This window comes from Heterocephalus glaber, unplaced genomic scaffold, assembly GCF_053883595.1.
Source record: "Heterocephalus glaber isolate CG9 unplaced genomic scaffold, H.glaber_assembly_v1.0 deba00001532, whole genome shotgun sequence".
Taxonomy (NCBI): Eukaryota; Metazoa; Chordata; class Mammalia; order Rodentia; family Bathyergidae; genus Heterocephalus; species Heterocephalus glaber.
Genome location: NW_028258330.1, coordinates 22,251,267 through 22,277,980, shown reverse-complemented (window position 1 = coordinate 22,277,980; position 26,714 = coordinate 22,251,267). Strand labels below are relative to the sequence as shown.

Below are 26,714 nucleotides of genomic sequence, written 5' to 3'. Positions count from 1 at the left end.
TGTGAAAGATTTCAGTTTTTGACCATTTAGTATGATATTGGCTGTTGGTTTTTCATAGATGGCTTCTATCAGTTTGAGGTAGAGACCATCTATTCCAATTTTTTGTAGGGTTTTTATCATAAATGCATGTTGGATTTTGTCAAATGCTTTTTCTGCATCTATGGAGATAATCATATGGTTTTTGTCCTTGGCTCTATTGATATAGTGTATTACATTGATTGATTTGTGTATATTGAACCATCCCTGCATCCCTGGGATGAATCCCACTTCATCAGGGTGTATGATCTTCTTGATGATCTTCTGCATTCTGTTTGCCAGTATCTTATTAAGGATTTTTGCATCTATGTTCATTAGTGAGATTGGCCTATAGTTCTCTTTTTCAGTTGGGTCTTTCTCTGCTTTGGGGATCAAGGTGATGCTTGCTTCCAGGAATGAATTTGGGAGTATTGCTTCCCTTTCAATTTCATTGAAGAGTTTGAACAGTAGTGGCAGTAGTTCCCCTCTAAATGTCTTGTAGAATTCAGCAGTGAAGCCATCAGGGCCTGGGCTTTTCTTAGTTGATGTTTTTAATTACATTTTCAATTTCCTTGGTTGATATTGGGTTGTTCAGAATTTTTAGGTCTTCTTCGTTCAACTTTGGTGATTATTATGTGTCTAGGAATCTGTCCATTTCTTCTGTGTTGTCCATCTTATTGGCGTATAGGTTCTGGAAGTAGGTATTGGTGATCCTCTGGATTTCTGCTGGGTCTGTTGTCATTTCACCCTTTTCATTCCTAATTGGATGGATTTGGGCCTTTTCTTTCCTTTTTCTGACAAGGTTGGCTAAAGGTTTGTCAATTTTGTTGATTCTTTCGAAGAACCAACTCTTGGCTTCATTGATTTTTTTTTGTATCATTCTCTTAGTCTCCATTGCATTGATTTCTCCTCTGATCTTTATAATTTCCTCCCTTGTATGAGCTTTGGGGTTGTCCTGCTCTTCTTTTTCTAGAAGTTTGAGGTTCAGCATGAGGTTTTTTAATTGGGCTCGTTCTGTTTTCCTAATATGCGTATTCACTGCTATGAATTTCCCTCATAAGACTGCTTTCATTGTGTCCCATAGATTCCGATATGTTGTATTGTCATTGTCATTTAATTGAAGGAATTGTCTGATTTCTTCTTTAATTTCCTCTGTGACCCATTGGTTATTCAGAAGTGTGTTGTTCAATTTCCACATGTTTATGAAATTTTTTGAGTTTCTTTTGCTATGGATCTCCAATTTCATCGCACTATGGTCTGATAATATACAGGGGATAAGTTCAATTCCTTTGCACTTACTTAAACATGTTCTATGTGTGATTATGTGGTCTATTTTGGAGAATGACCCATGTGCAGCTGAGAAGAATGTGTATTCTGATTTTGTGGGGTGGAAGACTCTGTAAACATCTGTTAAGTTCATTTGTTCAAGAGTTCCATTGAGTTCTAGTATTTCATTACTTATTTTTAGTCTAGTTGATCTATCTATTTGTGACAGTGGGGTGTTGAGGTCCACCACTACAATTGTATTAGTGCATATATGACTTTTCATGTCCGTTAGTATTTGTTTTTTATAGTTGGATGCACTAGTGTTTGGTGCATAGATATTTATGATTGTCATCTCTTCCTCTTGGATTCTTCCCTTTACAAGGATGTAGTGTCCTTCTTCATCTCTCTTCATCAGTATTGGTTTGAAATCTACTTGATCTGCCAAGAGGATAGCTACTCCTGCTTTTTTTTGGGTTCCTGTCACATGCAGTATTGTTTTCCACCCTTTAACTTTCAGTCTATGAGTTTCCTTTTGAATTAAGTGTGTTTCTTGTATGCAGCATATTGTTGGATTTTGCTTCTTGACCCATTCTTCCAGTCTATTTCTTTTGATTGGTGAATTGAGACCATTAACGTTGATGGTTATAACTGAAATGTATTGACTTGTCATTGCCATGACTTTTTCTTTTTGTTGGATTCTCCCCCTTTACATTTAATTTCTTGTCATGTCAGATGGGTTCATTCTGCTTTCCTTCCTGGGGTTGTGATCCTCAATGTCTGTTCCTCGGATATTGTGTAAAATTCTTTGGAGTGCTAGTTTGGTATTCACGAAGATCCTAAGGTGTTCTTTGTCATGAAAGTATCTTATTTCTCCATCAATTTTGAAAGATAGTTTTGCAGGGTACATCAATCTTGGTTGAAGGCTGTTTTCTTTTAGGGCTTGGAATATGTCACTCCAAGCTCTTCTTGCCTTGATGGTTTGTGTTGAGAAGTCTGCTGTGATTCTGATGGGCTTTCCTTTGTATGTGATTTGTTTCTTTCCTCTGACTGCTTGGAGAAACTTTGTTATTCTGTTGTGTTTCTGGAATCTTAACAATTATATGCCTATGTGTAGATTTTTTTTGATCAAGGCTATTTGGAGTCCTATATGCCTCACTTCTCTGTATGTCAAGCTCTTTTCCCCTGCTTGGGAAGTTTTCTGCCATTATTTCTGTTAAGAGATTTTTTATGTCATCTGCGCTCTCTCCTGTTTCTTCATTGAGCCCAATCAGTCTTATGTTATTCTTTTTTGCATCATCTAGCAGCTGCTGGATTGATTTCTCCTGTTCCCTTATAATTTTGAAGCAATTTTTCTTTTCCTGGTCACTAATTGCAATCTTATCTTCTATGTCGGAAATTCTGTCCTCACATTGGTTCATTCTGCTGTGTAGACTTTCAGTGGAGTTTTTCATGTCCTGGAAATCTATTTGCATCTGTTTTATGGATTCCATTTATTTCTTATGTTGGGATTCCATCATGTTCCTGAGCTCCTCTCTAGATTTATTAATCATGTCTTGCACTAGGGGCACAATTTCTCCTGTTATCTGAGAAATTATTTCTGATTTCATTTTTTCCAGATCCCCTTTTGTTGCCAGTTCAGTGGGTCCAGGTGGTTGAGTAGCAGAGTGTTCCATCTCATTTCCCTTTGGGGTTGCTGTAGGTGATCTGGAAGTCTGGTTTTGAGACTTATTTACGTGTTTTCTCATTTCGACTGGGGCAGGGGGCTGTTAGCGCCTACACGGATTACCTCCTCTGAGCTGGGTGAGGCGGGACAGGGACCTGGAGCAGCGGTAGGGATGGTGACCCAAAAGCCCTTTCCTGTGGGCTGGGAGCAGCTGGAGGGATGGTGTCCAGGAAACCCCTTCCTCTGGACCAGGAGCAGTGGGATGGTGGCTCAGAAGCCCCTCCCTCTGGGCCAGAAGCGATGGGAGGGATGGTGGCCCGGAAGCCCCTTCTTCTGGGCCAGGAGCAGTGGGACAGAAGGTGGCCCAAAAGCCCTTTCCTCTGGGCTGGGAGCAGCAGGAGGGATGGTGACCGGGAAGCCCCTTCCTCTGGACCAGGAGCAGTGGGATAACGGCTCAGAAGCCCCTACCTCTGGGCTGGGAACAGTGGGACTCAGTACCTTGGTCTGGTGGTCTGGTGTCCTCTGCGTCTTTGTAGTGTGGAATCAGGTGTCCATTAAACTTTGAAACTTAGGCCTCACCAAAACAGTCTGGCAATAAAATGACACAACTAGGATAGGATTGGCATGGCAGAAGCAAAATCTTTATATGTAGATGAAATGATCATCTACAGAGAAAATACTAAGAAAACTCTAGGAGCCCCTAGAACTTTTACTTGAATTTAGCAGGATTAGAAAACACAAGGTATATATAAATATTCAGGTCTATGTATACTTGCTATAAGTGAAGAATTGGATTTTGAAATTTAAAAGTTATGTAGGAGTACAAAGGACCTAGAAAAGTTAAAAACAAAAACAGTGTTGTAAGATGGTTAGTACCTAATTTTAAGACTTCTTCTAAAGCTACAGTAATCAAGGCAATGTTGGTGTAAGGAAAGACATATAGATCATTTGAATAAAACAGAGAATCTAGAAATAGAACCACACATATATGGTCCACTGAGTTTTGAAAGATTATTTAACATTAGCATTTCATAGAATATAAACTCAATTCAAGAGGCGAGGAAGAGATAGTGTTTTCAGCAAATGTCACTAGAACACCTGCTATCTGTATATAAAAAATTAACCTCAACCATTTTTTTCCATACATGAAAATAACTTGAAGGGATCTATGAACCTAAATAAGAAAGTCTAAAAGTGTAAAACTTTAAGAAGAAATTATAAGGGAAAATATTTATGAATTCAGGGTAGGCAAGAACTACCTAGGATACAAAAAACATTATGTATAAAAGAAAAAAATTGATAAATGGGATTCCACGAAAATTTAGAACTTTAAATGACATCATTAAAATGAACAGTAGTCCTTTAACAGACCATATTTACAATGCATATAACCGCTGACCAGAATATATAAAGAATTCTTAGAGCTCATTAATAGACAACCCAATTAAAATGTAGACATAAGATAAATAGCCAGTATAGCACAAGGAATGGTGTGCCACTCTAGAATCAGGAAAATACTATCAGTACAATAATAAGATTGAATCATACACTCATTAGGGAGATGAAGTTAAAAGTTTTAAAAGCCTTGTCATAACTTTTTCTTTTTGTTGGATTCTCCCCCTTTGCGTTTAATTTGTCACGCCCAATAGATTCATTCTGCTGGGTTTCCTGGGATTGTGATCCTCATTGTCTTTTCCTAGGGTATTGTCTAAAATTTTTTGCAGTGCCAGTTTGGTATTCATGAAGTTCCTGAGGTGCTCTTTGTCATAAAAGTATCTTATTTCTCCATCAGTTTTGAAAGATAGTTTTGCAGGGTACATCAGTCTGGGTTGGAGGCTGTTTTCTTTTAGGGCTTGGAATGTGTCCCTCCAAGCTCTTCTTACCTTGATGGTTTGTGTTGAGAAGTCTGCTGTGATTCTGATGGGCTTTCCTTTGTGTGTGATTTGTTTCTTTTCTCTCACTGCTTGTAGAATTTTGTTCTTCTGTTGGATTTCTGGAATCCTATCTATTATATGCCTATGTGTAGATTTTTTTTGATCAAGCCTAGCTGTAATCCTATATGCCTCACTTATCTGTATGTCAAGTTCTTTTCCCCTCCTTGGGAAGTTTTCTGCCATCACTTTTGTGAACAGATTTTTTATGTCATCTGCACTCTCTCCTCTTTCTTCATTGACTCCAATCAGTCTTATGTTATTCTTCTTTGCATCGTCTAGCAGCTGCTGGATTGATTTCTCATGTTCCCTTACAATTTTAAAGCAATTTTTCTTTTCCTCCTCACTAATTTCAATCTTTTCTTCTATATCTGAAATTCTATCCTCACATTGGTTCATTCTGCTGTGCAGACTTTCGATGGAGTTTTTAATCTCTTGGAAATCTGTTTGCATCTGTTTTATGGATTCCATTTGTTTCCTATGTTGGGATTCCATCATGTTCCTCAGATCCTCTATTTTTTTATCTGTGTCCTCTCTAGATTCATTAATCATGTCTTGCACCATGAGCAAAATCTTTGCTGTTATCTGAGTAATTATTTCTGATTTCATTTTTCCCAGATCCTCTTTTGTTGCCAGTTCAGAGAGTCCAGGTGGTTGAGTATCAGATTGTTCCATTTTGTTTCCCTTTGGGGTTGCTGTAGGTGATCTGGAAGTCTGTTTTTGAGGCTTGTTTATGTGTCTTCTCATTTCCACGGTGGGGGGGGGGTTGCTTCTGGTGCCCACGTGGCTCACCTTCTCTGCCCTAGGAGCCTGGGATGGAGGTGGGGAGCTTCATTTCGGGTGCTGGGACCAGCTGAGCTTCTGTGCCCTAGGAGCCTGGGATGGAGGCGGGGAGCTTCCTTCCGGGTGCTGGGTCCAGCTGAGCTTTTCTGCCCTAGGAGCCTGGGATGGAAGCAGGGACTTCCTTCTGGGTACTGGGTCTGGCTGAGCTTCTCTGCCCTAGGAACCTGGGATGGAGGCAGGGAGCTTCCTTCCGGGTGCTGGGACCGGCTGAGCTTCTCTGCCCTCGGAGCCTGGGATGGAGACAGGGGAGCTTCCTTCCGGGTGCTGGGACCAGCTGAGCTTCTCTGCCCAAGGAGCTTGGGATGGAGGTGGGGAGCTTTCTTCTGGGTGCTGGGACTGGCAGAGCTTCTCTCTGTCCCTTATATCTCTTATGTCTGATCCAGGCTAGCCACCCTTAGAGCGGGTAGGACTTATACCCGTAATCCTAGTGCTCTTGATCCTAGCATTGCACCATGAATCAATTCTAGCATCACACACTCTATATCCATCCAGCTACTTCTGCAAAAGCCCCACCTATGACTGCATAAAGCTTTGGAGGGACATCTAAACACAAGCCATAACATTTCTGTCTTAGTTACTTTTCTCATTGCTGAGACAATCCTCTACACAAATGAAGCCAGAAATGGTCATCAATAAAAGGAAAGGTGGAGTAGATGTTGTTGATGAGTTATGTAGCAACTCTGATGTCACTCAAAACACAAAGTGTTGGGCAATGGTTGTGTTTTACTTGATCCTAAACATGTTAGGCATGAAGAGTATCACAGTTTACAATGAAAATAACCAGCACAAATTATCATGGAGAAATTTTCTTAGAGGATTGGGACTGAAATTGATAAATGATCAATTACAACAGAGGGAGAATAGTATATCTGCCTAAAGAACTCCTCAAAAGAATTCTGGAGCAGACCAGTGAACAGACACAAGAACCAGTGAAACACCACAAGAACCTCCCAAGAAAACAGGAAAACTAGCCAGATGTCAAGTGTGTCCTACCAAAGAAGACAGGAAAACAAACACAGGTCCTGTCAGTGTATGCCAGACTTGTGTATGGAACATGCTCTTCTCAGGTGTGAAAACTGCCTTACATGAGATAATTGAAGGAAAGATTATTTTTGTGGTAGAGTTTTATTTTTAATTTCATTGTAGTTCACATAGGAATTTATTTTTGCTGTTATTTTTTGGCCAACAATTGGGCAGGGATTCCAATGTCCCTGCTTTTTTTTTTTTTGGGTACCGGGGATCAAACTTGGGACCTTGTGCAAATCCTTGGCCCACGGCTGTTATTTTTTAGAGCTTGTAAGCAGTAAACAGTTGATGTAGGACCGGGGATTTAGCTCAGTGGTTCTGCTGCCTGCCTCGTAAGTGCAAGGTCCTGAGTTCAATCCCCAGTACCAAAAAAAACCCCCCAAAACAAACAAAAAAAACCAGTTGATGTTGAAAATGTTGATGTTCATTCTAAACACTCATTACATATTTAAAATTTAACATTTTATTTTATTGATATTTTATTTTCCTGTTAAGTACACATTGTTTAATATAATAAAACTAAAACTCATAAAATTAAAATTACTAATTCATCAATAGAAATACTCCTAAAAAATAAATGTGGGTGTTATACACCCTCCATTTTTTGCCTTTCAAAAAATTTACCATGGGCTGGGGATTTAGCTCAGTGGTGCCTCACCTGCCTCGCAAGCATAAGGTCCTCAATTCGATCCCCGGTATCAGCAAAAAGAAAGATAAAAAATTTACCATGACATCCCTAGGTAGTTCTGGTGAAGGCTTAGAGAAAGAAGGGGAGAGCTGTAGAGGAAGCTTCAGTCTTCTTAGAAGGTCCCTAAGTAATCTGGATCAAAATGGAAATATGGGCGGAAAAGGCCATTCTGATGAGTTCTTAGATGGAAATGAGGAACATGTGCTATGGTTTAGATCTAAAATGTCCCTGAAAAGTCTTGTGTTTTCAGAGATGGGGCTTTTGAAAGGTGAATGGATCATGGGGTGATATATTCAACAGTGGATTAATCCATTGATGAATTCATTGCTGAATGTGCTCTTGGAAGGTGGAGCCTAATAGGAGTAGGTGAGACACTGAGTTCATGACCTAGAAGCCTGTGTTCTTGTCCCCAGCTCCTCCCTTCTTTTTCTCCTTCCTGGCTGCCATGGGCTGAGCAACTTTCTTTCACCGTGCCCTTCTGCCATTCTGTTTCTGACTTGGAGCCAGCAGACCATGGGCTGAACCCTCTGAAACCATGGGGCAAAATAAACCTGCCCTCTTTAAGTTATGGGTGTCAAATATTTTGTCCCAGCTATGGGAAAGTAACTAATACAACATATTTTTGGACAATGGCAAAAGCCCATCCTTGTTATGAAATAATGGTTAGATTTCTCAAAGGTTACAGGATGGACTATAGAGCTATTTGGCTGAGAACCTGAGCCATTTTTCAAGACAAGAGAAGGATGACCCTGAAGGTAGTTCAGAGACCGCCAGGGCTACCTGCTGTGCTCCATGAGTGGGGAACTTTGCTTTGCTTGTAAAGGGACAGGCCACCCCTGCCCAGACCAGTAGAGTGGGGCTGCCCAGGTCCCTGGGGCACAGCCCTGCTAGGTAGAGCTGTGGGCAGGACTGAAGAGCAGGACTGTTGTCCTAGTGCATCCAAAAGACTGCCCCCGTGGGGCTGATGGGCAGAGCACTGAGCCAAGGAGTATTTTTCTTCTTTTGTTTCCTTTCATTTTTCTTTCCTTTCCTTTTCCTTTTCCCTTCTTCCTACCGTTTCTTCTCTCTCCATCTCCGCCCACCCATGTCTGTTTGTCTGTCTATCGTTCTCTTTCTACTAGGTATTGAGCTATATGGTCAGTCCTTTTAGAGAATGTCTAAGTTGCCCAGGCTGGCCTCAAACTTCCAATATTCCTCCCTCAGCCTCTTGAGTAGCTGGGTTTGCTGGTGTGCACCACCATGTATGACTAAAAAGGATTATCCTTGAGCCTTAAGATCTCATGGAATTTGCCTTGTAGCTTGGACCTACCTGGGATCTGCTGCCCCTTCTTTCTTTCCTGTCTCACCTTTTTGAGAGAGGATGTCTGTCCTGGGCCTGTCCCACTATTGTATTTTGGAAGCACAGACCTTGTTTTATTCTATAGATTCCCAACTGAAGGAGACCTTGAGTCTTACCCATGTCTGGTTTAAAGACTGTTTAGATGAGACTTTGGATTTGAGACTTCAGAGTGGATGGGGGAATGAGTTAGGACTTTTGAGGTGATGGGAATGTAATGAATGTATTTTGCAAGTGAGGAGGGATGTGAATTTGAGGGAGGGAGAGGCAGAATGCCATAGACAGAGGGATAACCTTGTCTATCTCCAAACTCTGTATGTTGAAATCTTAACCCTCAATGTGATGGTGTTAAGAGTAGGCCCTTTGGGAAAGAATTAGTTGATGAGGGCAGAGCCCTCCTGAATAGAAGAGGCCCTGGGGCCTGGGACTCAATGGTAGCTCAATGGTAGAGCACTTGCCCAGCATGTGCAGGGCTCTGGGTTCAATCCCCAGTACTGAAAAAAGGAAAATAAAATAGTGCCTGGAGGGTTTCCTTGCCCCTTGCATCATGTGAGGACACAGAAAACAGCTGTCTGTGACCCAGGAAGCAGGAATCACCAGACACTGAACATGCTTCCAGCCTCCAGAACTGTGAGAAGTAAGTTCCTGTTGCTTATTAGCCACCCAGGCTATGGTAGTTTGTTAGAGCAACACAAACTGACTGAGACATGATCAGATCTTGAAAAGACCCCTGTATCTGTAGTCATTTGAGGAAGAGAGGTGGAGGAGATTGGATCCCAGAAGGTTAGCACAAAGCTGGTCCCATGGTACAGGTGAGAGATGGTGCTGGTTGTGGACAATGTGGGGGTGACAGGCGTTTGTGCTCTCAAGACCCTATTGGAGGGTCTTGGGGGCAGGGACGCTCACAACTACTGTTATTGTTGGAAACACCTAGAACAGTGCTCAGGATGGTGATCTGCCCCAAGGTGTGTGACGAGAGAAACGGCCAAGCACCAGGGAGAAGGGCTAAAGACTGAGGGCACAGCCTAGCAAGGAGGGAAACCCACAGGAAGGTGCCAGGGAAGGTAGGGTTGCAACCTACAGAACCCCCTACCCAGCTTGGCATCTGCCCCTGAAAACATGTGAGCCACTTCTTGGTGAGTCTGTGTTGGAGTTGGGGATTAGTGGCTAGGGCTCTTGGTCTCCAGTGAAGTGTTTAGTACTTACTGCAAAGACAGATCTGTGGTTTGAAAGATCACCAAAGCAGCCGGCAGGAGGATGGACTGGTCTGTCTTCCTGAACACGTCTGGTGATAGGTAGCACACAAGCTTGAGAGGCAGCTGGCTGAGCCCAAGCCAGCCTTTGGCTGGCAGACTTGTGTTTACTTTGTGCGTGAGCATCTAAAGATGGCCGGAGAGTGTGCGGAGCAGAGGGAATAAAGTGAGCAGGATGTAGGGTTGATGAACTGGCTGTCAGTAGACAAATGTGGCCCACTATTGCCTTTGTTTGGCAGGTATGGTTAATTTGAATTGCAGTTCTTTAAGGCAAGACACACTTCCCAGTTAATCACAGGCTCCACCATTCCCTAATGTCTTAAAGGACTTGGCTTTATTTACTGATGTTATTAATCTAGCTCTTGAACCTTTACTTGAGGAGTACCTACGATTTAGGATGCCTGGTACTATGAATGCCTAGGGACCCTGGTAGCAGCTACAGGTTGGTCAGGTGACAGTAATAGAGTGGAAACATCTAGCTGCCTGTCAGAGCCCTCCCATTCTTCACATCTCCCACTCCCATTCACAAGGTCTAGAGGCGCTGCTGAGTGGCCAAAGTCCCTTTAATATCCCTGAATTGCGTTACAAGTAATACTGCTGAAGGCAGGGAAGGGATGGGGACTGGGGGTGAGTTGGGGGGAAGAGGAGACAAGGGGAGCGCCAGGCGCTCACACAAAATATGGCCAAAAGGCTTAGCATGCATGGAAAATTATTGCTGTCAGAAGTTCCTATTTACAGGGTCGACACCCTCCAAATTGCTTCCACGACCCCTCTCTCTTACCATCCCTGCAGCCTCCCTTCACAGTGGGCCCAGAGCTGGATGAAACTCTACACAACCCCCTGAAGCCCTAGAGAACCCCTGCTGCAGGGGCTCCTCCATCTCCAGCCTCTCTGGTGGCTAGGGCAGGGTCGGAGGGTTGGAGAGACCGGGACTCCGCCCACCCGGCCCACCGAAGGCTGGGCTCCCAGCGCTGGGGACAGAGGCGTGTGCTTAAAGCAGAGGGACCAGGGCCCGTGCGCGTGGAGGCGTGTGCTTCAGTCCTCGCCCGGGCATGCAAAAGCGCGGAGGAGGAGGTAGTGGCGGCCAATGGGCGGGTGGCTGGCAGCCCCGGCCCCTCTGCCCGGGAGAGTTGCATAGATGTGGCCGGGAGAGAGTGCTGCTCCCGGGGAGGGGGCCAGAGGCCCCAGCGGGGTCCGGGGCTCAATCGGTCCCTGGAACCTGGAATCCCTCGGGAAGAGGAAGAAATAAGAAACAAAGGAGGAGGCTCCCGTCTCCAGACTGCCTGGAGTAGGAGCGGAGGGCTCAGGAGAGTGGGGACCTGCCCCACTACAGGACCTCCCGGCGGCCCCTTCCTGTCCGTTCTCAGGTCCCCTTCTGCACTGAGCGCTGACGAGGGTGGGGCTTCTCCCGAGACCGAGAGGGGAGGGTCAGCTCACTATGGCCATTGCTGCCCCTCTCCTTGCCTGGCTCCCTGACCTCCCAGTCCAGCTGGGGAAGCCAGACTGTCCTTGGGTGAGGCCAGGAGATTAAATAGAATAATAAATAGATAGATAAATAAATAAATAAATACACAAATAAATAACTGGAGGGGCCTAGATGGATAAGGGGGACAGGCCATGGTGAGGTGCTCCAGGCCTCCCCCCTGCAAATAAGGAGGGGTACCTGTAGTCCTGGGGACGGGGAAAAGTGCTCAGAAAATCTGGGGAGGGGGCAGCGCCAGGATGGGAGCCCAGGGAAGGGCTGTACTAGGGTGAGGGGGTTACAGTAGGGTTCAGGGCCCTGAACTGCCCCTCAGGTCTGCTCTAGGTCAGGTAAACTCAGAGGGGTGCTAGAGCGCCGAGGGGCCTGGAGAGAGCAGGGAGAGGAAATAGGTGATGCAGCCCCCAAAATTGAAATGGATGAGAACTGATATGGGGGGGGGGGTTGTGAGTGAATAGCTGGACACCTAAGGCCTGGGCGTGGAGGGAATGGGGACAGACTGGGGACGCTAAGAATCAAGACTCAGCAGAGCAGCCCTAGGGAGGGGCCTGGGGTTGGATAGTGTCCTGCAGGTCTGCATCCAGGTGGGTAGGAAAACTGAGGCAGACAGGGGCTTCGAGGGTAAGTTTGCACCTCAGGCTGGGCGCTAATGGAGGAATGGTCAGAGACTCCGCTGAGAAGTGAGACGAGAAGTCTGAAGGTTAGAAGGGCTGGGTCTGGACAGGACACATTTCTGGCCTAGGGGCCCTGAAGAGAAAGGTGCGGACCTGGTGCCTGAGTTGGGAGCCTTGAAGGCGTGGACTGGGGGGTCAAGGTCCGAGTGGTGGCCGGGAAGGACGATGTGGGTGAGATGTGAGAGGGTGGTTGGGAGGGAGGGGAAGATAGTGCCAGAAGTTATGGGTCTAGCGGCTGGAGAGTACAGTTGGGGCCCAGGAATGGGAGTCCCCATGGGCAGGGAAACGCAGCTGGGGGTTGGAGAGGGCGCTGCGGGGGCAGGCTGGGGCCTCAGCTGGCTGAGCCAGGGTGGGCCGGCGGGGGCGGCTCTGCGCCCTTGACGCAGGCAGCCTCGCAGTGCTTGTGGAGGTAGGACTTGAGCGCGAAGCTCTTGTCGCACTGGCGGCAGCGGTAGTGCTTGAAGGCCGAGTGCGTCTGCATGTGCGCGCGCAGGTTGGAGCGATCCGCGAAGGCCTTGCCGCAGTGCGCACAGCCAAAGGGCTTCTCGCCAGTGTGCGAGCGCATGTGGCCCTGCAGCAGCCAGGGTCGCGAGAAGGCTTTCCCGCACACGCCGCACTTGTGGCGTAGGTTGTGCGTGAGCACGTGCATGGCGAGCGCGGGCATAGACACATAAGCCTTGCCGCACGTCGGGCACTTCCGCGCCAGCTGGCTGTCCAGGCTGCGGTGCGTCTGCTTGTGACGGCTCAGGTTCGACGACGTGGCATACGTCTTGCCGCACTCGGCGCACGCGTGCCGGTGCCCGCTGCCCGTCGGCGCCCCCGCGCGCCCTGAGCGCTCCCCGGCGCCTCCCGCGTCCCCCACGCCCGCCGCGTCCCCGCCGGCCCCGCCCCGCCGCCGCCGGGAGCGCCCGTCCGAGATGAAGAAGGCGTCCATGGAGTAGCTGTCGGTCACCGCCGCCTCCCCGCGGAAGTAGCGTGCCGACAGGCTGGACTGCGGACTCTCGGGGTCGCTGTACTCCTCCGCGGCCGCCGGCGGGTACACGGGCTCAGCGGGCGCCAGTTCCAGGCCGGGCTTCTGGTCTGCATCGTAGCTGCTGGGGGGCAGGCAGTGCGGGACATAACCTGCAGGGGCGAGAATGGTCGATGCTGAGGGGGTGCCGAGGAAGGCTCCCCTTCTCTGGGGAGCCCACATCATGCCCTCCCGGGGTCTGGGAAATGATAGCGTGTAATACAGTGGTCGCAGGGTCGCCTTAGCTTTTGGGTCAGATTGTTGGGACCAAATCGTTCCTGCATGGGTCACGATACAAATAACTACTTCACTCCGTGGAACCCTGGATCTGTACGTTTCTATTGATTTTTTTTTTTTTTTTTTTGAGACGGTGTCTCGTTAGGAACTAGTGTAGCTGGAACTGGGCTCGAACTTGGTGTCCTGCCCAAGGGTCTTGAGTGCTGGATTACAGACCTGCACCACCACACCATTCTGTTGGCTTTATGTTCACTGTCTTAAATGCTCACAACCTCACTGCGAAGGTGTTATTACTGTACCCACTTTGCAGGTAGACGAAGTGAGGCAGGGATGAAATCAGTCTTAAGTTTACAGTAGTGAGTGGAGAAGGTAAGATTCAAACCTTGGTTGTTTGACACCAAAGCCCATCCTCTGTTTTTTCCCCCAAGAATTTTCTGCTTTTCCAGTCCTGTAACTTCTATGGATCTCAGTTTTCTTATCTATGAAATAGAGCTTGTGGGTAGTTGTGGTAGCAGGCACTTGTAGTCCCAGCTACTCCAGAAGCTGAAGTAAGAGGATGGTTTGAATCAGGAATTAGAGACCAGCCTGGGTAACATAGTGAGACCCTGCTCCTCTCCAAAAATAAGCCCAACATTGTAAAAGTGGAGCTTAGACACACCCTTCTAGGATCATTGGAAGGACCAAGCAGATTGATGGTAATAAACACATGTAGTATTATGCTTTTACTGTATGCCAGGCTCTGCCTCGGTACTTTACATGTTAACTCATTTAATCATTACAGGAAGTAGGTACTATTATGGTCCCCATTTTACATGTAAAGAACTTGAGAGAGTGAACCATAATTGCTATATAAATGTTAGCTATTATAATTATGCCTTTTATTTGCTTGAAAAAGTGACTTCACTGAAGATTATTAGATTGTCTGCCTCCCCCTACACTTTGAGCTCCCCAGGGCTGGATCTGTGTGCACAGCCTGAAGTCTGGCTTCCGGTAGGTCTGCAATGAATACATGATGCACAAGTGAATCCAAATCGCAGTTCAGTCAGATCCACCCCAGGGTTGCTGGACTCCAGAGGGATCAAGTGTGTGTTGTGTACTAGCACCCAAGCCTGCTTTGCCCTCCCTGCCCCCCAGTCCTGCTGGCTGGAATTGGAGAAATCTGCCATGTGTTTGAGTGGTGGGTGAGCAGGCTGGGGCTCCCCCCAGGGATTCCGCAGGGGCTTGTGGAGGGCAGGGGCCACCTGGATTTGTCTGCCTCCCATGACCTCACCTGGTCCTAGCATCTTCCCTGGGGACGTTGGGGGCTGGGTTCCCAGGAGAGTTTGTGGCAGACCTTGAGCAAACTTACTATCCTGGCACTTAATTACCAAGTTTTTCCATTGTGTGATTCTGGAGAACAATAGAAGTGAGGCCCCTTTCTTGGGATGCACAGCTGAGGAGCAGCAAATTACATTTGACCCTCTCCACCTGACCCCTGAGTCCTGTAGTGTCATCCCCCCTCCCCATGGAGTAAGCAGGTGGGGGAGGGCTCTGTAAGCCAAAGCATGATTCCAGTGACATTCAGACTTAGGCTGAGCACTTTGGTCAGCTTTGGTTTCTCCAGCACCTGGCTGACTCGGTCTCCGGGCCTGTGCCTCTCATCTGTCATTAGGGATGGTCACTGTCTCCAGCACTGAAGGGCTGTGCCCTTTCTCTTCCTCTGTTCCTTCAGCAGTCAAGTCAGCACAGTGGGGATTGTGGGAATGGGTGAGTCCACAGTGAGGGGCTCTGTGGTCAGAGGCAAAGGAGGACCCTAGTGGTGGCAGTTTGCTAATCTGAGGGGGAGGGCATGCCCAGCCTCTTAGCACCCCATCTCCCCTCCATTTGCCTTTGGTCTGGAGGTACCCTCACCTTCTGTGCCAGGACTAGCCTGGTACTCGTGTCCCGAAAGTTTCTGGCAGTGTTGCTTTGGACTGAGTTAAGTACTTGGTGGGTGCTCCAGGGGCCCCTCTCTTTCCTATATCCCCTCCCATTGTAATTAGTAATCATGATGACAATAGCTACATTTATTGAGCACCTGCTGTGTGCCAGGCTCTGCTAAGTGCTTCACTTCCATCCTCTTCCTTTGTCACCACCAATTTTCTTATTACAGATCAGGAAACAGAGGTACAGAGTGATGAGGGGGCTTGCTCAGGGGGTGAGTGGTGATTAGAGCCCACTACATGTCTCCCCTTGTTTCCTATACCTGGGAGGTCCCTGAGGAAGAGGCTGTGGCTGGACCGCCACCTCCTATCCACAGGACCCCAGCCAGTGGACACTTGGTAAGTACTGTGGGATGGGTCATGGAGATTTGCAGGGCAGCCTTGCTTGCCAGCCAAGGAGGACCGAAATAGCAGTCCTGTCCACCAGCCCTCAGGAGGGTCAGCACCTCATATGGCCTGGGCTGAGGAAAGTGGAGGACAGTTTGGTTCCGACACAGATTCTACCTGGGTGACTGGGCAAATCGTCCATCTTTCTATGCCTTGCATCCTTTTTCTGGAAATGAATCTAGTATGGGATCCATTTGGAGGAGGTGAACAATCATGCAACCAGGGCTTTGCATTTTCTGTCATTAAAGAAAACAACAGAGTGGTTGAGAACACAGCTTCGGTTGGTGCCAGACTGCCTGGGTTGAGTTCTAGCTTCAGCATGTCCAGCTGTGAGACCTTAGACAAACTCTCTGACTTGTCTATGCCTCTAGAGTTTTAGTAAGGAGCCACCAGGAAACAAACAATGAACAGCTAATAACCAGTGCTTCCAGGGCACCAGTGCATCAGGCAGTGTTTGAAGGACTTTGCACACACAGATACATTCTACCCCCAGGACCATACCATTTTACAGACGGGGACACCAAGCCCAAGGAATTTAGGTAACATGCCTCAAGTGGGCAGTAATAAGTCAGAACCAGGATTCCAGCCCAAGCCAGGCACCTTGTAAATCTGTAGTATGTGTTTGCTGCTAGGAGTAGCGATAACAGTCTCCTCAGGTGGGTTTCTCTGCAGCAGTTCTTGGCATCCACCTTGACACTGCTTGCTGCTGCTCTCTGGGCTGTTTCCTCACCCAGGTGTGCACTTCCCTGTGTGTCCAATGGGAAAACTTCATGCATGGCAAGAGCTCAGAAAACCAAGCAGCTCTTGTCCAAATGCATGATCTGCCAGTGGTGCCCTTTGCTGGCACCCGGCAGTCCTGCAGCACTTTACTTCTGTTGCTGGTGGCTCGTTCTATAGCAATAGGGATGTCTCAAACTAGGGCTGCTCATTTGCTTAGGAATGCATGAAGGATTGGTTTCAGGGCAGGCATTGTGGCCCACACCTGATGCCCAGTGGCTGTGGAATTCCAGATAGCTGGAGAGCATTGAATGAAAGTTTGTGTGTTGATGTCAGAAGGAAGCGGCTCTAATTTGCTTTGGGACCTTGCCCAGGTTACTTAATCTCTCTGGGCTCAGTGTGTACAGGAAGAAGGCTGATTGGGAGGTTCAAAGAGTCTTTCTGCATCATGGGTGAATTGGTTCCTTCATGATCTGCCCCCCACCTCCATTCTCATCAGATCCACAGATTTCTCCCTATGTGACCTTGGGCAGGTTACTTGACCCCCACTTGGCACATCTGGATAGGGGAGTTCATAAGAGGTTTGTATGAATTGATGCTCATGAAGTGCTTGGTGCAACCCTGGGCACATAGTAGTTACCCTCACAATTTCTTATTGGCATTGTTATTATTCCTGTATTTTCTAGTGTTATCATAATCTGCCAGCGAGTAGGGGATGCACACAGGTGTCTCATCTTGCTGTGACCTTGACAAACCATCTCACCTCTCTGGGCCTCGACTCAGGGAATTCCTTTGAGACACTATAAACCATGCTGTCACCCTATGTGTGGAACCCCAGATAGGTTTTGGGGGTCTCCAGCTGACACATTGAGACAGATCTCTTTTGTTTGGGTCCCCATAGAGACATGAGGAGCTGGGACGCAGAGGGAAGAGGGCTAGCTTGTACCTGGCCCTTGTCTATAGACCCTAGTTGTTCGACCTGGGCAAGTCCTACCACCTCTCTGGGCTGAAATGCCCCATTTGAGGTATAGGGACCAGGCTTGTCTCTGTCAGGTAGGGCCATGGAGAGGGCAGTGTATACCTGTCACCTGAGAATGACCAACTTTCCCTGTCTAAGAGCCTTGATGGAAGGCTCAGAATCCATTTTTTAAAAATTCTGGTGCCAAAGGAATGGTAGAGAAGGAAATTTATGAGAAATTTAGGTCCTGGGTCTTCTGAGGACTCTGTATCCCCATCTGCCTGACCTCTAGGGTGAGAGTGGGTCCTGTAATGAGCCCTACCATGACTACCAGCCTTCTACCCACACCAGCCCTCTCTGGGAGTCAAGGACACACTGTTCCTGAGGTCCAGAGGAGGAGACGACTTCCCATGATCACAAGAGGGGACTCAGGTCTGAACCTGCCCAGGCCTGTGTCTAACCCCAACCTCTGACATGCCTCTGACAGGGCATGAAGGCCTGCTGGGGGTTGGAAGGGCCCTGCCTGGTAGGAAGGTGTGTAGATTTCTTCAGACACCACCACTCACTTGGCCTATGTCTTATGGGGTTGGAAATGTTGGGGCAGGGAGAAGCTGTTGTCCTAGAAAATTTACCAGCATGCTTTACATTTTTATCAATAAAACTCAACAGTAATGACTGACACTTAATGAGTCCCATCTAAGCACTTGGTACTAGAGCTCAAGTCTAAGGTCATGTCCTCCCATGCCCTTCTGCAGAAGCTGAGGTCCCGGGAGGGGCCGTGACCCTGCTCAGGTCACAGAACAAATTCTTGTTGGAGCCAGGATGGTCTCCTTTTCTAAATGGAGCCAGTCCATTGCACCTTTGCCCAGTGTCTCCCAGACCCTCTGGGTTCTAAGCTGTCTTCAGGGAATTTCTAGCCCCAGTCCCACCTCCTTGTCCTAAAACAGGCAGGCAAGAAGAGAAGCCAAGTGGGGACCACCTCCTCAGGCAGCTGTTTCCTGTGGGGACTCAGGGCTGCTGGGCAGTGGGGGCTGTAGGGGCTGCTGTGTGGGTATATTTAGAGCAGCTGCTTGCTGTGCCGGGGCCTCGGGCCTCGAGAATCAGCTCCAGCCAGCTGAGCAGAAAGCCAGGTCTGTCAGCAGCAAAGCGTGATAAAAATAGTTTCTCCTGTCTGCTCGCAGAGCTGGGCAAAGGGGCTGGGTACCTCCCCGTCCCCTTATTATAGCATCTTTGTTAGTGGTTCCCTGGGCACTGGACCAGAAACGACACCCACCTCCTTGGAAGGCCTGGCAGCTGGTACATCTGCCCATGGGGGGAGGGAGTCCCTGAGTTCAGGGAAGCCAGGGACATGGTGATGTCCGACTCAACATGACCAGGGTTGGGGGGGGTGTCCACTGACCCAGGCCCAGGGAGCTTCTAGAGCATTCCCGGGCCCCTGCCCATCCCCTTACATCCTGGAATCCTCCATATTCTGGTCTTTCCTGACTGTCCCCATTCCTGTGGTTCATAGGGAGGCCTAAGCTCTGCAGAAATTGATAGGAAAGAGTTTTCAGGGGTTGTGGAGATGGGAGAGAGTGGCTCAAGATCTTGATTGCCCAGGCCTGGGTGGGGGAGTAGCCTCTTGGACCCTCAGGGGCATCTCTGGGGCTTTCTGGACCTCTGTCTGGAGAGAGATGTGTGGCGTAGTACCCCCCCCTCCAGCCCCCTGCTTTCTGCCCTAGGAGGATATGAGCAGAGCCCCTTTCCAAGCCCCTCCTTACCCACAGGCTGACAATGGATGCATCAGTCCAGGGGAGGCCCTTGCTGGGAAGGAAGCCTAGAGGTCTGGGAGTACCATCTCTGCCAGCAGCATCTCTCCCTCCTCCCAGGGGTGCTCCAGGCACCCTCAGTGCCACCTTAGGACCCAGCAGTCCTCCCACACCACCTGTGCCTTCAGCTCCTGACAGCCTTGGGGCTGTGCTCCTGGGTGGCTGATTTAAGGAACTCTAGTGTACTTCCTGCCCTCCCTCAGGAGTCACAGACAGACGCTGTTCAAAGCATGGAAGCTCAGCTTGCCCCCCGCCCTGTTTTCTCCCAGAGACCTGAGACTTTAGGGGGATCCATGGGCTCCCAAACTGCATCTCTCACATGGGCCCTGCTGTTTCACATTCCACTGAACCCTGTTAATTCTGGGAAAACCAGGCTTTGGAGTCCTCAGTCAAAGCTAAAAGAGATCAAGTTCAACTGCTTGATTTCATGAGAGGGAATCCGAGGCTAGGGTAGAGGACACTAACCAAGGCCACACAAAAAGATAATAGATCTAAGACTTGAACCCAGCAAGGCTGGAGAATGGATCTGCATGTGACCTTGGATGGGAAGTTGGACCTGGATCTTGATCCTGGACCTGGAATGTTGACCTAGACCAATTCCTAGACATTGAAACTTGAATGTGGACATGGATTTGTCCTGGATATTAGACCTGGACCTATAACCTTAGACACTGACCTTGGACTAGACTCTAGCCTTGGTCCTAGACTTGAGGTTGGACATGGAGATTGAACCTGGACTCAGATCTGTACTTGGACACTGGCCTGGATGTTGGACCTGGACATAGCCTTTAAACTTAGATCTCTAACATGTCTTAACCTGAACCTTGGATCTGAACCAAGACCAGGATGCTAAGGGATGTAGTGACTATAGAAGATTCAGGTGGGCTGTGTGATCTTGGGCAGCTTTCCAACCTTCTCTGTTCTCCCTCTTCTAAAAGATTGGGGCAGCCCATTTACACCTTGTGGCCCATATGAACTTTCTGAAGTGTGGGGTGGGTGTGGAGCCGCTGGGACTATTGGGCTGGACTCCCAGGCCTGGACAGAGCGACTGCTTGGCGCCATCAGGGGGAGAGAGAGGAAGCGGGTGCTGATATGATGTGGTCAACTAGCTAAGCCCCTGGGTAGCAGTGGGAGCGCTGCCTCAGCCTGCTGGGGGAGGCTTAATGCAGCTGCAGAGGGCAGACGACTGCGTTATTGGATTGGCATTGATCCCTCATCTGCTGGGGTCGGATGCGCTTTGAGAGGGCATGGGAGTAGGACAGGGCTGGGGTGCAGAGGGAGGGGTTCTGGCTCCTGGCTAGAGTTCAGCATTAAATGTGAGGAGAGGAGGATGCTCCAGAAGATGCCCCTGACAGGGGTGCATGGAGACCACTGACATGCAGATGGATGAGCAGCCACCTTTTCTGGGGTGGGTGAGAATCCCATCGTTCTCTCAGGGGCTTAGGTCTGTGAGGGGTGGGCTTGAGGGAGTAGAGGGTACAGTTCTGAGGGAGTCTGGGGGGTGTGGGTTGGTATCTCACAGAGACTGAGTCCGTGCTCAGAGCGGCCCTTGGGAGAAGAGGGAAGGGCAGGCTCCATGAAAGAGCAGAGGGGCAGTGGGAGAAGAGAGGGATCTGCTGAAGGAGTCAGGGAAATGAGATCTTGTCCCCCTTTTTTGGGGAGCTCTGCAGAGATACCTGGAGCTTTCTCATTTAGGGGCATCCTTTCCCTATTTTGAGGTTCTGTGCAGGTTTGGGGCAGCCTGCAGCCCAGACACACACATCTGCATTATACTTGGTAGGGGGTGGGGGAGATACAGGAGGAGAGGGCCCTAGGGGAGGGGAGGGACAGTCCTCTGGGGTGTGTGTGTATGTGGAGGAGGAAGAGGAGGCCTCTGGAAGTTCTCTAGCATTCCCAGGCTTTCCTTGAGCTGGGGGTGCACCTCTTTAACTTGGGGTCCTGAGTCTGTATCAGGAGCCTTGCCTCAGACCTCTCCATTTGCAGCCTGCAGCTCCCCCTTCCCACCACCCTCATCCTGACCCCGCAGGCAGCAGGCAGCCGGAGCTGAGCTGCAGGAAAGGCTTGTAAGAGGATCTTTCTAATAACTGGAACTATCTCCAGCCCCAGGCCCTCCCTCCCTCCCTCCTCCCTCTCTCCTTTCTCCCTCCCTTCCTTCTCCTCCCTCCCTCTCTTCATCTCCCCCCTCCTCTCTTTCTCCTTGTTTACCCAGCACACTTACACATGCTGGGAGGGAAAAAACGTCGGCTCAGCAATTTTTCACACTTCTCTCAAATGCTCAGCAAGGTTATTTCCGGCAGAGTGGAGACAACGGGCCACCAGGAGCCTGCAGGCTCTCTGAGGACTCCCAGGACCCACCCCTATGGAGTAAGGGAGTCCTCACAGCCCAATCTGGCCAAACCCCAAGAAGGGGAGAGGCCCCTGGAAACAAAATTTGTTTCCTGGTCATACCCAAGCTTGGAGGGACAGCTGCCCCGCTCTAGCACTGACAGTCCACAGCAGACACCACTGAGGTAGCCAGGTCAGGGTGCCTGTCCTTACTGCAGGGGAGAGATTGAGCTAAGAAAAATGCCTGATCCTAGAAACCCTCAGCAAGGGGTATGTGCTTAACAGAGCCCCAAGAAAACCCTGACAATGGCTTCCTAACATTCTGCTAGACTCATCTAGGTGTCTACAGGGCCTTCTGCACCACATTTGACCTTCACAGAAGCCACGCCTGTTGAAGTTGGAAGGATGCTTACTTCATGACATCCAAATTCTTGGACTGCTAGGGAGGCTGAGGACTAGAGAAGGAAAGGCACTTGCCCAAGGTCACACAGCAAGTGAGCTAAACCTGTAACTTCCAGGCTATCAGGACAGCCCCAGGATCTTCCAGAGGCCCTGAGGAAAGCAATGAGGATGGGGTTTTTCAGGTGTCAGAGCTGGTGGAACCTCTGCAAAAACATTACTTACCCCACCCACGGTTCACCCAAGGGCTCCTTTCAAAGGCTTTGTGGAGTGATTTCAAGGCAAGACTTTTTCCTGCCTCCCTCCTGAGGCACAGCCTGCAGTTTTGGCTTTGTGTGTGGGAACTCTGGGCTTTTATGGGTTTTCTCAGCTGGCCTGGGGACAGGACCAAGGGGCTTTAGGGGGTGGGATCCAGGAGCTTTGTGTCAATCTGTTAAGGGACCTATATCCCAGGCTTGCAGATTACTTCATTTTCTACCGGCACCCAGCCTTGGTGTGGCCCCAGGTCCACCCTCTGTCTGGCCAACCTTCAGCTCAGCCATATCCTTGGGCTTCTGTCTCTCACCCCAAGAGGCCCTGGGTTCCAGAACAGAGGACAACAGAATAAGGGACATGTGGGCAGAAGAGAAGGGGGTTTTGTTGGGTAGATGGGGAGCCAGGGGCTGTAACTGTATCCATAATCGTTCCCTGACTTCTTTGACCTTGGTGAGGTCACATAGCCCTTTGCCCAGCACTCTCTCTACCTGGCATGGCAGAATATTGGAATGTGAGTGAAAAGCTTGGAAATCCCTGGGACAGAACCCCCTCCTGTCTTTGCCATCTCAGCTCCCCTTCTTCCTCTCCCCTTTCTTCTCTCTCTCTCCCTCTCTCTCTCTCTCTCCCTCTCTCTCTCTCTCCCCAAAGCTGATGCCACATATGATGTCAGGTCTCTTACTGCCAAAGGGACTCCTCCTCTCCAGACACCTGCCTGATGGGGGCCATCAGAGAAGAACCCTTTTGTGATTCCCTCAGTGGAGGATGGGGCCCACAAAAGCATTCTCTTCTCTCTGTCACCTCCAGAGATCACCCTGTGTGAGTCTCTTGTCCCCCAAACCCTTGTCCCTGCGGGAACTTGCTCTGAGAAGAGATGGAGTGTGGGGGTGGGGCAGGGTGGAGAGGCTTACAAGGATCATTGGGGTTGGCTCTGGAAGGGGTGAGAAGCTGGGGATGGGAGGTAGTGTAGTCCAGGGGACCAGGAGCCTCTTTAGGGGAGCCCCCCCAAATCCTCTTTCTTGCCATTCCCAGGACAGGCCCAGCCTTTGGTAAGCATGTGGCTGAGGGTAACAAAAGAGTTGTTGAGAAAGGGGGGTCTGAGAGCACTTGTCTGGCATGGCCAGGGGGAGCAGATTTGAAGGGAGGGAGAAGGTTTGAAGGGGGGAGGGTGCCCTCAGCTACCCCCAGAGAGCTAGCCCCGCGCCTCCAGAGATTGGCAGTTCAGGCCTCTGCCTCCCCACCAGGCACACTCAGGCAGCCAGCCCTGTCCCTCAGCCAGGGAGAGGAAGGTAACCTCCAACTGCTAGTGCCTCAGGAGCCCCCTCTGCCCCCAGTACCAGCCTTTCCTGAGCTTCCTCTCTGTGTTCTCTCAGCACCCCTTACCCCAGCCCTGTTCTAATGCCGAAACTTTCAAAGTCCCAGCTGGCGGGTGGCTGCGGGATGGGCCAACCCTGAGACTTTTCCTTTGTAGGGCTGAGCCCCAGCCCCGCCCGTCAGCCCTGGGGAAGTCCGGGAGGCTCGCGGCCGGAGAAATCTCCTCCCGGGGTTCCCTGCCAACCGTGCCCCTCCTCATGGCCCAAGTTGAGGAGGGACCAAGCTTCCCTCTCCTCTCCTCCTGGCGCGGTCCCACTCACCGTTGTCCCCGGGAGGCCCCCGGACGCCAGGCAGCACGTAGGCGGTCTCCAAGGGGTGGTAGGTGGGCGCCGGCACCCCGCTGCACTGGAAACCGTCGCCTTTGATCTTCTTTACCAAGAAGGAGCGCGGCATGGTGCAACTGGCGGGGGGCTCGGCGGGTGCACTTGCGCGGAGCCGGGCTGTGGGGAGGCGGCCAGCGGGGCGCGATTGGCTGTCCGTGCGGGGTTTCAGCACTGGACAGCTCCCAGCGGGCGGGCGGCCCCCGGCGGCGGCCCCGGCCGGCCTCAGGCTCCCGCTCGGGCTGGGCGGCAGCGGCGCGCAGACAGGCGATCGCTGGAGCAGTGCTCAGCACTCAGGCTGCCGGCTTTATATGGGACGCAGGCTGGAGGAGATCAGGTGGTCCCCTAGCAATGGAACTGTTCAGCGCTCTAATCCATCAAATGTCCCCCAGGACAATCGCTCCGCATACGTTCCCCTGAACCGGCGGCGGTGGGGGCAGGCCAGGAGCAGGGAGCAGAGAGCAGGCAGGAGGGGAGAAAGTGAGGGCGAGAAAGGAGCAGAGATACAGAGAGACAGAGAAAGGGGAGCGTGTGTGTGTGTGTGTGTGTGTGTGTGTGTGTGTGTGTGAGAGAGAGAGAGAGAGAGAGAGAGGAGAGACAGACAGACATGCAGAGAAAGGAGAGACACACGCTGAAAAAGGTAGGAATAGAAGCAGAGAGACCAAGATAAGGACAAAAAGACACAAGCGAGAAACAGAAGAAAGAGATGGAGAAAGTAGCAGCACACACTCCTGCACCCACGGGAGGAAAAGAGAGATCCAGACACACAAAAAGGATGCCCCTCTGAGATGTAAAGAAAAGGGGGGGGGGGTCCTGCAAAACAGAGATCTAGGGGAGCAGAGAGAGCGCAGGCTAGAGCAGGCGGGGTTCAGGCACATGGGGACACAGGGAAGGGGGTGGAAAGAAAAGAGTGAGCTAGCCGGGAACTACCCTCCTGCCTGTCCGCCCACAGCCCTCGCCCTCTGCCTAGTTCTGAAGTGGCCAGTGTGGACACCAGTTTTAACTAGAAGAAGCCCCTCTACCACCGCCAGCTTGGGCTCCCACTAGAGCCCCCTGTTGGGTTTGGGGTTTCACTTTCTTCTCCCAGATGGGGGGAGCAAGTCCCCCATGCCGATGCTGGCCTCTCTCAGCCAGTCATGTTCTGGTGTCTATCTCAGGCAAGCGCTGCAAGAGGAAGTGAAAATCGCCCAGTAATTAATTTCTGCTGCTGCTGGTGGGGGGGTGGTTTTGACACATCCGAGGCTGTGTCTTTCCCTGAAGCGGGGAGCAGACAATAGAGACACGTGGACTGGGAAGGGAGAGGGGGGAAGGGAGGGGGAGCGGGGTTCCTGCTGGAACTCTTTGCAGGTCAGCTCCTTTGTCTCTGGAAGGATCCAAGCAGGACTCCCCCCCCCCCAGTCTAGCCCAAACCTGAGAGGTCCCCCCCCCCCGCCATGTCTTGGCAGAACTAAGGAGCAGGAGAACCCAGCCCCCTGTCCAGAGGCTGCTGGGCAAAGCCCCAGGGTAGTGGGTCACTTCTACAAGTGTGTGATGGCCAATACCTGAGAGTCTCAGAACTGGACTCCAGGGACACGAGGCTGTCACTGGCCAATGGCTTTCTGTGGATGGATGCAAAGCTGATGGAGTAGGGATGTCCTTTGGGTATTGGGTCATCCACTACCAGTTGGGGAGATAAGACCCAAAGAGGACATGGAGGTGTCTGAGGTCACACAGTGAGACAGCTACAATTGCCAGACCTCAGTATCTTCAGGATACCATTAGGTCAGGGGCTGGCCTGGCCTTTGATGTGTGGCTTAGAAATCTTAAGAATAAATTTGAGTCCCTGATCTTGTCAAGGCTTTGTGTGATCTGGGAGTCCCTGCCCATCTTCTCAGTTATATTGTCTCCTATTTTGCCCCCAGGGACTTTTTAAAACCTCAGTCTCTTTTTAAAACCTACAGCCCCGAGGCACACCTCTGTTCTCTGCTCCAGGCACATGAGCCTACTTCTAGTTCTGCAGGCCCCCCTTTTTCTCTGTGCAGCAACCTTCCCTTTCCTTCACCCCTGCTAGCCCCTGCTTGTACCCAGGATATAGCTGAGGCACTTTCTTCAGGAGGTCTCCCTGACTTCCTTCATTGTACACCAAGCCAACTTACACGTTTGTCTCTAAGCTGCCCAAGGACAGGGACTCTGTTCTGTGTATGGCTCAGCACTCTCTTAACAATATTCCTGAGTCTTCCAGATCATCTCCCTGCTAGCTGTGAAACCCTGGGCAAGTTACTCAACTGATCTGTGCCTCAATTTTCCCATTTGTAAAATGGGAATAATACTTGTTGCTACTTTGAGGGTTCTTGAGAGCATTATAAGAGTTGTTATGCATAAAGGGCTTGGAATGGTGACAGGCATATAATAGGTGCTCAATATACCTGAATTCTATATGGACAGCTGTGCCTATGGGATCTAACATTCATTTATCACATGTTCATGGAGTGCCATGGAATAAATAGTGAGCCAAGCATCCATGGTCCCTGGGATCTTGGAGCTGGCATCCAGGGAAGAGCGGGTGGACAGTAAACACAGAAACATTTATGTCAACATTGTCCTTTCTGAGAGTCGTTTGGTATTGTGGTTCGGTATTGTGAGGCTATGACAGTAGATGAAATCATGGAGGGTGATGGTGCCTTTAGATAGGTTGGCCAGCAGAGATCTCCTGGGAGAGGTGATATTCATGCCAAGGTTTGAGCCAGCCATGGAGGAGCCAAGGAAAGAGGGCTCCAGGCAGAGGCAGTTCAAAAGCCTCTGAAGCAGGAATG

General features: G+C 49.9%; 2 protein-coding genes across 2 annotated transcripts in view; one reads left to right on the top strand and one right to left on the bottom strand.

The window, feature by feature from the left end:
* LOC101699407 (R-spondin-4) overlaps nucleotides 1-26,714 on the top strand; it is a gene marked incomplete at its 5' end in the record, with an annotated part of 99,723 nt that overhangs the window by 13,399 nt on the left and 59,610 nt on the right. The gene's annotated exons all lie outside the window — the stretch shown is intronic.
* Scrt2 (scratch family transcriptional repressor 2) lies at nucleotides 10,224-24,812 on the bottom strand. The gene is made up of 2 exons (XM_004840637.3): nucleotides 23,863-24,812; nucleotides 10,224-13,297 (listed from the first exon to the last, which is right to left on the bottom strand). Exons 1-2 carry the CDS (start codon nucleotides 23,993-23,995, stop codon nucleotides 12,507-12,509), a joined length of 924 nt encoding a protein of 307 aa, XP_004840694.1. The 5' UTR covers nucleotides 23,996-24,812; the 3' UTR covers nucleotides 10,224-12,506.

Coding starts and splice junctions, on each gene's coding strand:
- Scrt2 (XM_004840637.3), bottom strand. CDS start 23,995: ATGCCGCGCTCCTTCTTGGTAAAGAAGATCAAAGGCGACGGTTTCCAG. Junction 13,298..23,862: donor GGGGCCTCCCGGGGACAACG/GTGAGTGGGACC, acceptor TCGCCCCTGCAG/GTTATGTCCCGCACTGCCTG.